The sequence below is a fragment of the Phragmites australis genome, chromosome 2 (assembly GCF_958298935.1).
Source record: "Phragmites australis chromosome 2, lpPhrAust1.1, whole genome shotgun sequence".
NCBI classification, from domain to species: domain Eukaryota; kingdom Viridiplantae; phylum Streptophyta; class Magnoliopsida; order Poales; family Poaceae; genus Phragmites; species Phragmites australis.
This window is the reverse complement of record NC_084922.1, coordinates 1,317,102-1,332,105: the sequence shown is the minus strand read 5'-3', so window position 1 is coordinate 1,332,105 and position 15,004 is coordinate 1,317,102. Positions and strand designations below refer to the sequence as shown.

The 15,004-nt window shown below is 46.3% G+C and overlaps 2 protein-coding genes across 2 annotated transcripts; both read right to left on the bottom strand.

The window, feature by feature from the left end:
* Positions 1-2,165: 2,165 nt before the first annotated feature.
* LOC133892762 (jasmonoyl--L-amino acid synthetase GH3.3-like) lies at positions 2,166-7,389 on the bottom strand. The gene is made up of 5 exons (XM_062333714.1): positions 7,059-7,389; positions 6,124-6,492; positions 5,934-6,035; positions 4,790-5,604; positions 2,166-2,952 (listed from the first exon to the last, which is right to left on the bottom strand). Exons 2-5 carry the CDS (start codon positions 6,414-6,416, stop codon positions 2,414-2,416), a joined length of 1,749 nt encoding a protein of 582 aa, XP_062189698.1. The 5' UTR covers positions 6,417-6,492; positions 7,059-7,389; the 3' UTR covers positions 2,166-2,413.
* Positions 7,390-10,718: 3,329 nt separating this feature from the next.
* On the bottom strand, positions 10,719-14,977 carry LOC133892754 (uncharacterized). Its single transcript, XM_062333702.1, has 3 exons — positions 13,538-14,977; positions 12,611-12,800; positions 10,719-11,120 (listed from the first exon to the last, which is right to left on the bottom strand). Exons 1-2 carry the CDS (start codon positions 14,869-14,871, stop codon positions 12,617-12,619), a joined length of 1,518 nt encoding a protein of 505 aa, XP_062189686.1. The 5' UTR covers positions 14,872-14,977; the 3' UTR covers positions 10,719-11,120; positions 12,611-12,616.
* Positions 14,978-15,004: the final 27 nt, after the last annotated feature.

Sequence of the window (15,004 nt, the reverse complement as noted above, 5' to 3'; positions counted from 1 at the left end):
CAAGCAGAAAGGATGTCCGGTTTCGTCTCCTGCTGTTGCCCCCTTACTTCCTGTCGAGACGTGCAACCTTTCTTTGTTGTCCCATGACATGCAAGCAGCAAAAAGGAATTCTACACATAAGATTGAGAAAGAACGGTAAATAGAAGCTTATTAAAAAATAGAAGCAAAATATCGAAAGAGATAAAGAATAAATCATACCGGACGTCTCGAAAAAATTGTTTTGATAAAAAATTCCAATGGATAGATGTGAACCCTATATTCCATAGCTCACAAAAAATTGCAATTAACTAGATACCAGGTGAAGAAACTCTCCAAATTAATGAATCTAGAAGTAGGGATGATTCACAACCAACTTATAGATGATTCTTATACCTCTAACAACAACAAAAATAATTTCAACATAATAAAAAAAATCAACTTTCCAACAAAAATGAAAAACACAATGAAACCGAAAAACTTGCAATTATATAAGAGAGGCAAGAAAACAAAACTAGAAAGAGATGAACACAAGACTAAGATGAAACACAATATTTATTATCTACAGACGAACACCCTATTTTCAGCTAATTACAAAGTGATTTTGGATACATAACTCTCGTATAAAACAAAGGCTAAACATTCATCTCTTTCTCTTTTAAAATCCTAAAACTCAATTCTCAAATAGATGACTTAAGGAGGTCCTTATAGACCTCTCCTCATATTTATAGATCTTATGAGCTTCTTTATATCCGAAGTTTCTTAGATTTCTTGCATGTCAAATTTTCTAGATTTTTTTCATCTCAAGTAACCTAGTTTTCTTGCATCCTAAGTAATCTTTCTGATGATGACATATGTATTTTGTCTTACGATCTTGATCGTTGGTAAGTTTCTCTCGCTCTCGATGCCTTAGACTACCTTATCACCTGCACTAGTATCACTTTTGCTTGACTTTATCAACACACCGTCTTTATCCATCTTCTCAAACTTCGCTTGCTTTACACGTGTATAGCTAAGATCATATTTGACTCAATCCAACTTTCTTGATCGTCTAGTACCAAACACCCAGTGTAGCTTCAATCATCCCGTCATTGACTAGTAAGTTACATCATCTATCACATAGCCATCATCTATCACAAGCACACAAATTTCTTAAAATCCATTTTTCTCTATTCCGGTTAGTTACACTTATAATCATGTATTGTAATATATAGATATGTTTGCATATAATCATGCATTGTAATATATAGATATGTTTATGCAAACCAGATTCAACTCAACTTAATTTTTATCAACAATTTATTATATGTACACTAAGGTATATATTCACTTAGTTTTTAGTGTAATCTCCCCCAATAATATCTTTGTCGTCCAAAGTGTTGCCATCTTCGGTGTCTGAAACATGTCATCACGAAACTGGCCAACTTAATTTGGGTGTGGTTAAGCGCATGATGACCCGATTTCATCGTACGTCACAATCACAACTCAAAAATGATCTTGCAGATCATACAAGAATTCTAGCTCGTCCTGAAGGAAACGCAGAGAGATGGGGAGATACACGCTCGGATCGAAAGATTAACAAGTTTATTTGATTCGACTTAATACTGCTACTTGCGAACAGGCCACATGCATGAAGCAGGAATTTTTTTAATAATATTATTTTATTTAAAAATTACAAAAATAATAGACAGAAAAATAAAATTGCAAGAATAGTCATCTGCCCATCTGCCGCATGCCTCCCCGCGACGCCCGCTCGTCGTCGATGCTCTCCGTTGCCGCCCGCTATGTACGGTCATACGTATTGCCAGCCGTGGAATAGATAAGGGTCTATCGGCACACGGAATGCTGACTGGCCTAACGTGTCACCTGTGAGCATTCCACGTGCTGATAGGTCATAACGTATTATACGTCGGCATTCCATGTCCATAGGCCATAATGTGTCACCTATCGGTATTCAGAATGTCGATAAGCAACTATGCTCCACGCAAAGCCTATGTGGTACCTCTGTTTAGCCAGACCTATGACCTGTCGATATTCCGCATAACGACATATCCCCAGGGCTAACGCACGTAAATTGTTGGTATTTAGAGTACCGATAGGTATCTTATCGGTATTCCGCATGCCGAGGTACATATTCTTGTAATTTTTTAATTTAACTATTATTTTTATAATTTTTTAATAAAATAGTATTATTAAAAAAACTCCATGACGCAGAACCGGCAGATACAAGACACAATTTGGACAGTGCACATTTGGCAATAGATAAATCAGTTGCGGCCACTGAACCAGCGCCGATTCTACCACGATCACACCCACTTGCATCTGCGTGCAACTCCTGATGAACTGCAACTATTGCACGACTGCTGCAGCTACCTAATCTGTCACTGTATGCTCGCTGCGTCACCGTCTGCCACCTGCTCGAGGCGCGTGGTGTCCGTCAGTCGTAGGCGGTGCTGAAGAAGGCCTTGACATTGCCGGAGAGGATCTGGAGGACGCCGGCGTTGGACCGGCCGATGCACCGCGGCGACTTGAACTGGCTCACGGGGGCGCCGAGGGAGATGTAGTGGCTCAGCACCTTCTGGAACGTGCCCCGCTGCAGCACCCGCAGCTCCAGCGGCGCGATGGCACGCGCCTTCCTCGACCCCACGTACCCGGGGTCGGTGAACGCCCGGTCCAGCTCGTCGCAGCAGCTCTGCAGCACGTCGTCGTTAGCCTCCGCGTTGAGCTCCCAGAAGATGACGTAGTGGCCCGGGTCGCACGACACGTCGGCGTGGCTGCTGTAGTCGACCACCTCCAGCTTCTCGGCGGCCAGGATTTTGGCCGCGCAGTCGACGGCGAGCTGCAGGTCCAGCTCGCTGTTCTTGTCGATGTTGATGGACAGCATGAGGTTCCGCCGACACACGAACTTGAGCTTTGGCGTCGAGTTGTGGAACCCGGCCACCTTCACCACGTCCCCCAGCCGGTACCGGTACAGCCCTGCTTGCCATTTCAAAAATAAATATCTTCAGTTAACTCATCACGCCGCCAATGCATAAATCCATTAAAATTTTACTACGACTCCACCAGAATTCACATTTCATTCACAAGAACAATCGTCATAACAAACAGGAATCTCTCTCTCTACTTCACTTGTGAGTGTGACCAATCCTTATCCGATTATCTGACAGGGTCCCAGGTCACATCATCTCGTGTAGTGTGGTGCTCATGCCTATCCATGGAGTCACGCAGTGCAAGTGTCGAGATTACTATACCATAACAAAGCCTATCACTTGACGTGCTGAGGAAAATACAAAATCGTCGGAGGCACAACCTACAAGTGACGAAAGAGAGAGGTTCCAGCACCAGCTTAGACCAGTAGACAACCTGAAATTTCAGCCACTACTATTAAACAAGAGGCGAAGAAGCACATGTGAACGCACGCCATCTGTCGGTCATATTGAGTTTAACTATGAGTCAGGTTCGGTAACAGCAGTCCCAAGCTACAAAGGGCCAAGAACAATGAACGGTGGGCAAACCGACAAAAGCCCTTTTGTCTCACCAAATTATTGGTCCATCTGCTAGTTCCACACCTAATCCGTAATTTACATACAATTATATTGTTTTACTATATGCTAGTAGCTCTAGAAGTCGTGATCTGGTCAGTGTTCTTTTCTTGAAACAATATAGCATTTCACATCAAATGATTAATTTTCAGTCTAAAAGTGCTGATTCAGTCTTTGCAGTTGCCTTGTTAACATTCAGGCTATGGACAGTAACACTGCAGCTACTGATGGACGTACAAATACGGGGAAATATTAGAGTCGTTTTCGAGATTGTGTTATAGTTATTTTCTGTTTTACTCCACGTTTTATTCCAGGTTTAATGAATATGTACATCGCAGAAGATTGTGCAGGCTTACATGTCTGTACACCTAATGTGGTGTAGAAAATATAGCGGAGACTCCCGATTAATATACTTCTAATCTCCAATATTGTTAACAACTTTTTTTGAAACGACGATTGTTCATAACCTACTCCAACATATTGTGTCACCAATTTCGAGTAGTAGTTTCTGATGACCTACCAATTGACGCACTAAATTACATTTAGCCAAACAGAAGCAAAACTAACGTCGACTTCAGATCTCCTGACGTTTTCAACAGGAATCCGGTCTCATTGTACCGAAAAGCCATCTGCTTTGTTTGAAAAAGAAGCATCGGCCATTGTTCGCGACCAGAGTGATCGATCACAGAGCCCAAGGGTTTGGAAACTAGTCAGTGACAGCCGGAGTCTCAATCCCTCCTTCGGCGGTCAGACGTGAAGTCAACAAAGAAGCAGGCGTGAGGAGAAACGAAAGTTCTCTCTAGTGTCACTGTGACCACAGATTTGCACTAGTGTTGCGTGGACAAAGCAAGGTTCTTTGCAAATTGCATCTGTAGCTGTTGATAACAAAGTTATGGCATTTGTCTTGTTTTTCCCAGTTGTACAAGCGACTGTTCGTCGTACTATCCAAAGTCTAAAATGGTAAATATATATCGAGACAAACAAATGATTTTCGCGTCTACAACGATGCTGTGTGTCGAGTAGAATTTTCCCAGTTGTACAAGCGACTGTTCGTCGTACTATCCAAACTCTAAAATGGTAAATATATATCGAGACAAACGAATGATTTTCGCGTCTACAGCGATGTTGTTTCTTCAATAATGTCTAAGTACAACTATGAGGTATTAATAGTTGTTCAAATTTTAAAGTCTGTTGAGCAAACGTGCAAAAGCATAGTAAGCATCACACGCCGTGTGCATCGACACGAACGTGGAAGAAGAATTGTAACGTACCTGCGAAGGTGGTCATGACAACCTCGTAGTGCTCGCCGACGGTGACCTCCGTCAGGCCGACGGGCTCTGCCTCGGCGTAGCTCGCGTCGGCACAGGCTCCGCCGTCGCTGGTCGTCAGAGGGATGAACTCGAAGTAGGCGATGTTGGGGAGCACAGTGAACGTGGCGGACTCCGGTGGCGTCTCGGGCTCCACGTTGGCGCCTACCCACCCCTCGGACGAGCCGTACTCTGCGGCGACCAGGGGCAGGCCGCCGGCGTAGTGCCGGAGCTTCTTGACGTAGTGCTCCATGGACCCCGTCATGATGCCGTGGACGTACCTGGCGTTGGGAAACAGCGCCGGGATCACCCCGTACCAGTTGCTCAGCGCGGAGCACTTGCGCGCCACGTCGTCGGCGAGCGCGGGGTTCGGTTCCGCTAGGAGGGCCGAGACGGCCTTGCGGACGGCCGGCGCGGTGACCCGCGTCGGCGATAGGACGCCGTGGCGGATGTCGGCGCACAGCTCCTCCCACACCCGCTCGAAGGTCTGGAAGGCGAGCACGACGCTGTGCGCGAAGGTGGCGGACACGATGCGGACCTCGTCGGCGTAGAGCAGGCCGCAGAGGAGGTGGCAGTAGAGCGACTGCGTGAAGTCGGGGCCGAAGATCACCGCGTCGGGGCTGCAGACCTGCGACTGGATGGCGCGCATCGTGGGCATGAACTCCTCGCTGCGGTACACGTTGGTGGTGGCCGTGGTCGCCGTGAGCCCGCCCTTGGTAGTGAACTGCCGGCTGCCGTAGATGAACTGCAGCGCCTTGCCGTCCTCGACGGGGAACGCCCTGTGCGTAGAGATCAGACAAGGTAAGCGATCGGCGACACTGTCACTAGCTAGCTGCTAGCACTTGCACATCACCAATTGTAGTTCGAGCTAGCTGTCGCGTGAACACTTGCTCCTTGTAACTACCAGCAAACAGTGATCTGAGGACCATCCGAGAATTGACCTCATTGAAGGAGCGAGGCCCAGAACCAGCACCAAAACTAGGAACTTGGTGCACGGAAATGACAAGGCAAGATGGTCTAAAAGGACTGGTTGTTCGAGCGTCTAACACAAGCACAAGCGAAGCTTATCGCCTCGACCGATGATGATTTGGCGTGTACGTGTACGTACCTGTTCCTGAAGGCGTAGGAGGTCCGGTATATCTGCATCGTGGACTTGACGAGCTCCTGGTTGAAGGGCAGGTACTTGCGCTTCCCCTGAGTCGTGCCGGAGCTGCATGGATTGGCGCACATCATGGTGAGTTGTCAAGGCTTGAGCCAAGCTGAACAGCAGCAGCGACATACCGGTACTGCCTACTAACCTGAGGGAAATGGAGGTGACGGGCGTGGCGGTGAGCACTGGGGAGGTGTCGCCGTCGGCGATGCGCGCAATGTAGGGCTCGAGGTCGGCGTGCGTGGCGAGCGGCACGCAGGCCCGGAAGGAGTCCGGGTCTGTGCGGCCGGCGACGCCCAGCCCCTGGAGGTACTCGGCGGAGGCGTTGTCGGCGAGGATCCGGCGCAGCGTCTCCCGCTGGACGGCGGTGGCGTCCCGCGTCAGCTCCTCGAACTCGGCGATCACCTCCTCCCCGTTGAACTCGCACTTCTTCTCCAACATCTCGCCGCTGCTTCCAGATTCACTCCCTCCCTCTGCTCTAGTTAGATTCGACCGGCCTGCGGTGCCCTGCAAGAAGCTAAAACAGGGACCGGAACAAGAACAGGAGTCAGGAACAGAGCATGCAGGTAGTTGAAGTCTTGTGCAGCTGTGCTCCAACTTTAGGTGAAGAAATGACGAAAGCGATTGGATTTGAGTGCAGGTTTCACTTTGCTATTTGCGTCGCAGAGTAAGTGCTCTTCGGATAAAAAGGCTCAAGAGGACAAAATGAAAGAAAGCAGCAGCAGAGCACATCTCGACGAGGAAAAGCCGATGGAGGCCATAAAAACAGAGCACCAGAAAACACCAGACCCAGTTGTACTTCTCGCCGCCCGTGAAGTGGAATAAACAACAATAAGAGGGAAGAAGAGAAAAATTGGAGACAGAAAAACACCTCGAAATTGCTAAATCGGTTCAACTCAGAGGCAAAGACGACCCAATAATCATTATCTCCTTTGCTCTGTTCGTTCTGACAAAACAAGAAATCCACAGGAGCAGAGAACGGAGCTCACGGAGAGGCAGCTAGCCCAAGAACAGAGCAAGGGGCAAGAACAGCGAGGAGGAGGAACCCCCGGAGGAACAGTGGAGCTGCGTGGGCGAACGCACCTGAGGATGCCGCCGCGGGGTCGGACAATGGTTGGAGACGACGGGAGTGGAGGCACGGGCAGCCTTTCCCCGCCTTGCCTCCTGCTCAGACACCTAGACAGGACGCAGCTGCTGGCACCTGGTGCGGTGTGACGAACCGACGACCGACGAGACAAGTACAGCGAGGAGGCCCTGCATTATATACACGGACGGGACGGGCAGCCGGGCACGCCCATACGCGCGGGCGGGTGCATATCCAAATCCAAACCAGGTAAAGGCTCTCTCTTTCGAGGAGGGGGCCGAGCGATTTGGACCGGCGATAGGTGCTTGCTGATGACACTGAGCAGTGAGCAGTCCAACTCTGCGAGAGCTCTTCACCTTTCCTTCTTCAAAGGCAGTAAATAGGAGCAGCTGGGTCAATTCACTCGATGTCTTGTAACTATAGAAAATCACCTTGCTGTCTCCTGTTTTATTCACTGATGGAAATGGAGGGGCTTCACTTGGAAGCGATTTTATTACATTTATGCAGCCACCCCTGTCAAACAAAGCAAAAAAAAAAAAACATTTATGTAGTCACAGATAGTGACAGCAATTTCCAGCTGATATTGACACCTTACTTTGTTGATCAAGAAGGATAAGGCCAGTAAGATGTTGAGTCAACAATTTTTTATTTCAACATTTTTTTTACAGGCTTGCTGGCTCAACATGTTTTTCTGAGATAATTTTTCAAAAAGTGGAGTCAACATATTTTTTTAATTCAACATTTTTGACAATTGTATTCAATATATTTTTTGTTGATTCAACATTTTTTATAACTGCAGATTCAACAATTTTACAAGACATGTTTCTTAGATATCTTTTCATCCATTCGATATCATTTTATGTTATGTGTTGACGCAACAATCTGAGATCATTTTTTAGCAAGTGTTAAGTCAACTTTTTTTTAACATTTCTTTCGTTGATTCAAAATTTTATTCCGATATATCTTAACTCATTATTTTTTGCTGGAACAACATTTTATTCCAAGGCATCTAACTCAATATTTTCTGTTGATACATTAGATCGATTGACATTTCTGTTTGCTGAAACATGTTGATTCAACATTTCCTTTGTTGATTTATTTTTCTGAGATCTGTTGACTCAATTTTTTTTGTAGTTTAAAAAAAAATCTAAAATTTCCTGGAACCTATTTTGGGCTTTTCTAAAATTAAAAGTTTGCATTCCATGTTTCTGAAATACTCTTGATTCATACATACACGTTCTATGATGCAGTGCCACAATTTATCTATATGTTCCTAACCACCCCAAGTATTATAGGAAATTTTCATAGAATTTTTGGCATCATTTGAATGATCCAAAACAATTGGAATTTAAATAAAAAAATACATTAGTACACACATCCAGCACTTTTCTCATCCGTGTGCTTTAGCTTCAAGCCATGCGCGAATGCCGCCGCCCGTGCTGCTTCTGCCATGCGCGCGGCCTCCCGCTTGTTCCTGCTGCGCTGCACCCGCCCAGCCGCGCTCGACCACCACGCCGATGGTGGAGCGCGGAAGGAGGAAGAAGAAGCTGGACGCGCTCAACGGTGAAAGAAGTTGGCTGAGAAGTGGAAACAGGTAAGGTAGTTTCCTCTCAAGAGTGACCATTAGTTGGCTATTTTGTGGTCAACCACCAGGTAGTTGGCCCCGAAAAAAAAAGGAAAACATCAACAATAGTTAATGCTACATATCTGGGCCTCGACCGCATCATGTAAAGCCTGTATAAATATTTTGTAAGGTATTAAAGTCCAATCAGGACCTTAAGGTATGATATATCTTTTTTTCTTATGAAGGTATACTATATCTGGTGCCCGCAAAAAGATATCGAAGATATCTTTTCAATTAAATGAATCAGACCAAAATTGTCTTATTATTATTTTTCAGATTAAATGTTTATATTTCACCAAACTCATGTTTCAAAACAGAAGTAAGGCTCCGTCTCATACCAAGTGCCTTCTTAAAGTGCATGAATTGGTTAGAGCATCTACTTCTAAGACTTGGACAGCCAAAATGTCACATGATCGATCCCATGGCATCATACTGATCCACCTAATGCATAGTTAATATTTTTTAGAGGAACTAATGCAGAGCTACTAGGAGTCCAATTCTTTAGTACCCATTAGATTATTATCCAACGCCTGGTTCCAGCCAATAGCGGTAACTTATTTCAACTTGAAGATGGTATTAGGCTTGATCCAACCCATGGTCTAAGTACACTTGAACTTGGCTCAAATGATAGGTTTGCCCCCCGGCATGTACTGTCATAAATTTTATTTAGATGTTCTGATGTTGATGTATTTCAAAATAAAAAAAAAGTACTAATTATAATCTGGTTGAGTCAAATTCATATGTATTTTTAAATGCTGGACTAGGTCATATTACATCCTTCAAGATAGGCAGCAGTCCTGGAGAAACAGGAGGGAAGACAAGAGATAGCATTGCTTTATTTCGCGGCATCTTGTATAGGGACTGCCTTGACATCTACTAGTAGCCAATTCGTTGCACAACCCCTTTCTGGCAGTTGTGCGCCTGTTCAAGGCATCAGGATGGGGAAGGGTGCAGCTGCAGCAGGGATGGTCTCAACAGCGACAACTTGCATACGCCCAAACCAAGACATGATTTGGTGAGGTTAGCTTCACGATTCATGGATCGATGTAAGACTCTGGCATCGTTAGGAGATGGCGATACAACCAACCACTGCATTTGTCCAGTCCACTTTGGTATGCACGCCTCAGTTTCACACAGGAGAAGGGTTTGGGTTGGCCTGTCCTGCTACTGCCTGACAAAAGATAAACAGGTTTCGGGACATGTTTTGGCCATTGGCACACACCTTTTTCTTTATTGGTACTATTTTTAGTCCAAATTCATATTTGATATTTGCGTAAGAAGCTGTCCTTACCGGGCTGGGGCTCCATGCAATACGCTCTTCTGATGGGGACAAGAGGAGAAACAATGAGGCACAGCGTGGCCAGGAATCTGATTGGAGGCAGTTGTTCTGTGCATTGGTCTGCGAAGGATCATCCCAGGGTGGCCACTGGCCAGCCTGAACCCCGGGCGTCCCAGAACCACCAAGGGGGGGAGACCACAGGTACATATGCATGCACTGCATAGTGACTGGTCGCTTACCATGGCAGTGAGACCACGCCGGAAAGCTGCTCATGACGCATGCCGTGCGTCCTCTTGCACTCAGTAGCGCAACCAATGGCAGGCAGGCAGGACCGGCCGGCTTGCCGGAGGTGGAGACGGCCGCGAGGGTGGTCCGTGGAGTTGGCGTTTCCGCGTTTGGAAGGACGCATCCCAACGCACAACCAGCAGTAGGCACTCGGCGATGCATGGATGTCACGGACCTAAGCTGCCGTGCACTGCATGCTGGGGTCTGGGTCGTAGGCGTAGTACGTCCCCATGACCCCATGGGCAGCTATGGGCATGTGATCTTGGTCCCTGGTCTCGAGCTCTCCGCGTCGACATGGCTGTTTGCACAGTGTGTGGACCTCTGGGACTCTCTCTTGATGCAACTTATCAGTGAGCGTCGTGTAGAACGGTCCTGGGACTGGCTTCCTTGCTCTGGCATGCCAATCTATGGGTTTCTGAGGATGATCAGATGCAAACAGAATCAGTGGGTGACGTTTCAAGGACTAACAAGTCAAATAAGCCATGAATGCCCTGGGCACATTCTTTTCAGCTACAGAAATTCTATCGTGGGCTGTGGGTACGGGACACACATTGGCATCCTAATAGTATCTCCCAGTCTAGCTCAGCCTCAACCCGGCGACGCCTAGTTCACATTTCTGCCTGCGGCAGTTAGCTGTCCATAACGCTTGCGTTCTCCATCAAGGAATAACATACTAGTTGAAGTAGCTTTTTGAGGCAAGCTATCACCTGCTGTTGATATCTTGACAATGCACCCTCGTCAACAAACAGAGCAAAGCAACTTGTAACCAACTCAATGCCGGGACATTAATAATTGAGAGTCAGACACCCCTGATCGATCAGCGCTTCAGCTGTTGCAAAGAATCCAATTTCAGCTTATGTGCCACAAGTGTACCTTCATAACAAATGAGAGTATCAGCAATACGCTAATATTGCGAGCAGTAACAAGCAAAGATATTGGCAGAAAGAGTGCTCAAGTTTCAGAGACAGATGAGTCAAAGGATGGGTAGTACATCTTGGCAACACATGGCTCAGCACACAAGGTATGCACACGCCAGATAGGGTGCTGAATTATGATTCAGTTAAAGTTACAAGGTACCCAGGAAACGGGTGGTGCAGATTAAGGTGGTCCATATGTTAGATATAGATATTTTGAAAGGGAACACTCAAGCTTTCTTGGTGCAATGATGCCTTTCCTTCCAATCAATACGATAAAGAAATATATGTAAACCGGTCATATGTCATGACAAAAGGCCCATAACCTCTGAAGAAATGAAGCAAGTCGTCGTCTGAAGCAAGTCGTCGTCGAATTCAGTGGTATTCAGGAACCGACAAGTGCTCACAACTGACACAAATCTCTAGCTCGTTCACATTTTTGTTAGATTTAGCAAACAGAGGAACAGAAATTAACCTGTAACTGCTACAACTGACACTTACGTAGATCGGCTGAATGGATTAGTCTTCATCATGGTTTGCACGGAAGGGTCTGTGCCACATACTTGTACAGCCACGAGCCAACGACTCCATGCTTTATGTATCTCAATGGAAGATTATGATTCATAACTGCTATGCTTAAATGCTGGTCCTGCACTACAGGACCCAGTGGCCAATTTGCAAGTTCTGTTAAGTTTTTGTTGTTGCTTTCATGCTAGTAATGCAATGGGAAACAATTTCTATTGGTTATCAGGGACACATCACGCGGCTTGTTGGCCAGGATCACTACACATTACCTCAAGCTACGGTTCCGCTTCTCTAGCAGAATTCATCACATTCTCCATAAGCCTGAAATTGGTATCAAGCTGGCCAGTTTCTAATCAGGTAAAATACTGTTCATCTTCCTTTTATTGATTTTTGCATTGAGATCAACTACGCAACTCAGCTGAAATTATATTACTTATTAATGCCATAAACTTACACTCCAGTTCAACTCTCTTACAAATGTCAAAATGTTGTACCTAGGTTTGCCTTACAAAAAATCAACCCCAGTGAGCAAAATCTTTAACCAGTGCATATGGACCTGGAGGTAACAGCGAATCGGTCGTGCTTCCATTTGCAAGGGAGAAGGCTTTAAGGCCCAACTCAATAAACAGAGCAACCAAACCTTTCTAATATCTTATGGGTACGTATTAAACAGGGATATTGTGGCACAGAGAACTTAGGATAAGGTACACACAGCACAACACAAACCCCATAAGACACTCGCTTTGCTTAGCAGCGTGCATCTCTGTGTATTAGGGCGCTACATTCCCCAAAACTAAAGCTAACATGTCCTAACTTCTCTAGAGGAAACGACACACACACACACATATACAAAAGATCAAGGCAGACAGTAGGCAAGGTATTACAAGGGTCACGTGAAAGGTCATCGTAAGGTGTTAGCATTACCAGAGGTTATGGACGAAAGTAGGTGTCCTCCTTGTTCTGATAAATTGCAAACAGCTGTTTTGAGTAACGTGCAGCCACATTGTGACAGAACTCAAGAGCATAACGATCATACTCTTCCAAATCACTGACAGTCTTCTTCAGTGGACCATACGGGTCACCATCCAGAAGAAACTCCGCTATGCGAGATCCCCTATAATGAACAGCAGAGTGCAATAAAATATTAGCAGACTGAGAAAGCGAAAAACTTCCTTAGTGCTCGTCATTTCTTTTACTTTACTCTTTAGAGTAATGTGGTTACAGCAGACTAGGAGCTAAAGCAAATACATGTATCTTTGTGTGAATTAATTAGCACTCAACAAGACTCTCAACCTAAACTTTTTAGATGCTTATGAAGCCCTTACTGAACAAAATTGTATCCAACTCTGAGCATTATGATGACCAAATCTTTAAGGTAACAGTAATAAATCTATTCACTTTTCTTGTTAATTCACAACATCTATGTGCATCAGATGCTCGTTAATACCTCAGTAGCACTTTATTGTAAGAATGCAGCGCTATGAAACTAATTCAGCATTGATTCCTAAGAAGAAAATTTGCCATATCTAGCAGTTCAACCTGCACATTGTATCTTGCTAAGCACCTACAGTAACATGGGAAAGAAAATATAGTACTTTACAAATGTAACAAAACACCAAAACTAACAGAGCCCACAGTTGATGGTGCAACCATCCACTGACTTTAAATCTTTTCTCACCTAAAGGAAAAAGAGCATGAAATAAATAGATGTCCATAAGAAAGTTCTTACTATGCTGGATTCAAGTTGCTTCAAACACTTCCCCCTCGCTTATTTTGGCAAGCAATGATATGCTAATAAACCAACTAAATAGCTAGTGTGCAGCAAGCCAATGGAGATGCATGTACGCATACCTTCGGGCATCTATCTGGCTAAATCCCTCTTTATTATGAATCAAAGTGGCCTTTTCTGATCGTTCATCCTCAGTTTGCTTCCGATAGAGTGCACAAACAGCTTTCAAGCAAAGCTCAGGGTGTTTATCGAATGCTGATAGCATTTGTCCCTCATGTTCCCAATCCTTAGAATTCCTTTTACGGCCTATGCAAGCCATAACATCTGCATAGTTTATCTCACTGTCAGACTCTTCTGGTTCTGGAGAGGATTCTTCATTCCGAGCAGACGCATCGGATACTTCTGGTTCAGCACAGGATTCTTCAGCAGAATCAGTGGCATTTTCTAAAGAATCATCATCATTTATGAACTCATCCATATCATTGTCTTCTTCCATATCATCTTCACTCCCTTCATATTCTTTGGGTTCAACAAAGTCAAGCACTTGGCGTGCAGCTCGCCCCCCTTTTGACTGATTTTTAACCAAACAAGCCAAGCGCCTTGTTGCGGGAGTAGAACACCCCTCTGCCTCACCCAATTCATCATCATTGCCATCTCTAACCCTCTTTTTCCTCATCTTCTTGAGTGCTTGACAAATGGGGACCGAATCATCCTCATCCTCCTCCCCACTCTCAATATGTGTTGCAACTACAAGTGAAGCAGGCTCCAATCTAACCACATGAACACCCTCATTGCCATCCTCATTCTCGCTGTCACTGAATCCACGCAACGCGCGCTTCCTACTGGGCGTAACACCACCCTCCTTATCATGTTCATCATCCTCGTCACTCCCAAGCTCACCACCATCCTCATCCTCGTCCTCACTATCAGTGGTGACCACCCGTGCAGCCGCACGCTTCTTACACCGCGCCGTGATCAGAACATCATCATCCTCCAACCCCGCATCGCTGTTGCAACGGGCGCTCCCCTTGTCGTTTCCATTGCCTCCATCGGCGTCCTCCACGTCCTCGCTCTCTCCAGTCACCACGCGCACCGCACGCTTCCGAGGAGTCGGGACGGCAACGACGCCCTCCTCCGGCCCTCTCCCCTCGTTGACACCAATAGCCATCCCCTCCTCGCAGTCACTGACCTCTATAACATCGCAGGCCACACTCCCGTCCTGCTTCTCGACCGCCTCGTGCTTGTTTCCGCCTAAACCTGCGGCCAACCGACCAAATTTCGGATCTTCCTCGCCTGCACGGTCCGTTCCTTCTCCCTTGGCCAAGGCCTTCCGCAATCGCGCGTTCTCGGCATAGAGGAGCGAGACCCTAGCCTCCAGGTCGGCGATGCGGGATGTCTTGGCGGCGAGCTCAGCCTCGAGGGCGGAGAACCTCGCCGCGGGACCTGCGGCGTCCATCTCCAGCGGCAAAACCCTTGTGGGCGAAGTGGAGGTTGTCGCGTCTCGATTGCGACGGGAGGGGAGACGGAGGAGGTTCGGCCGTCGGGGGGCTTCTGGATTAACAGGACGGGCAGCGAGTTGGGACTGTAAC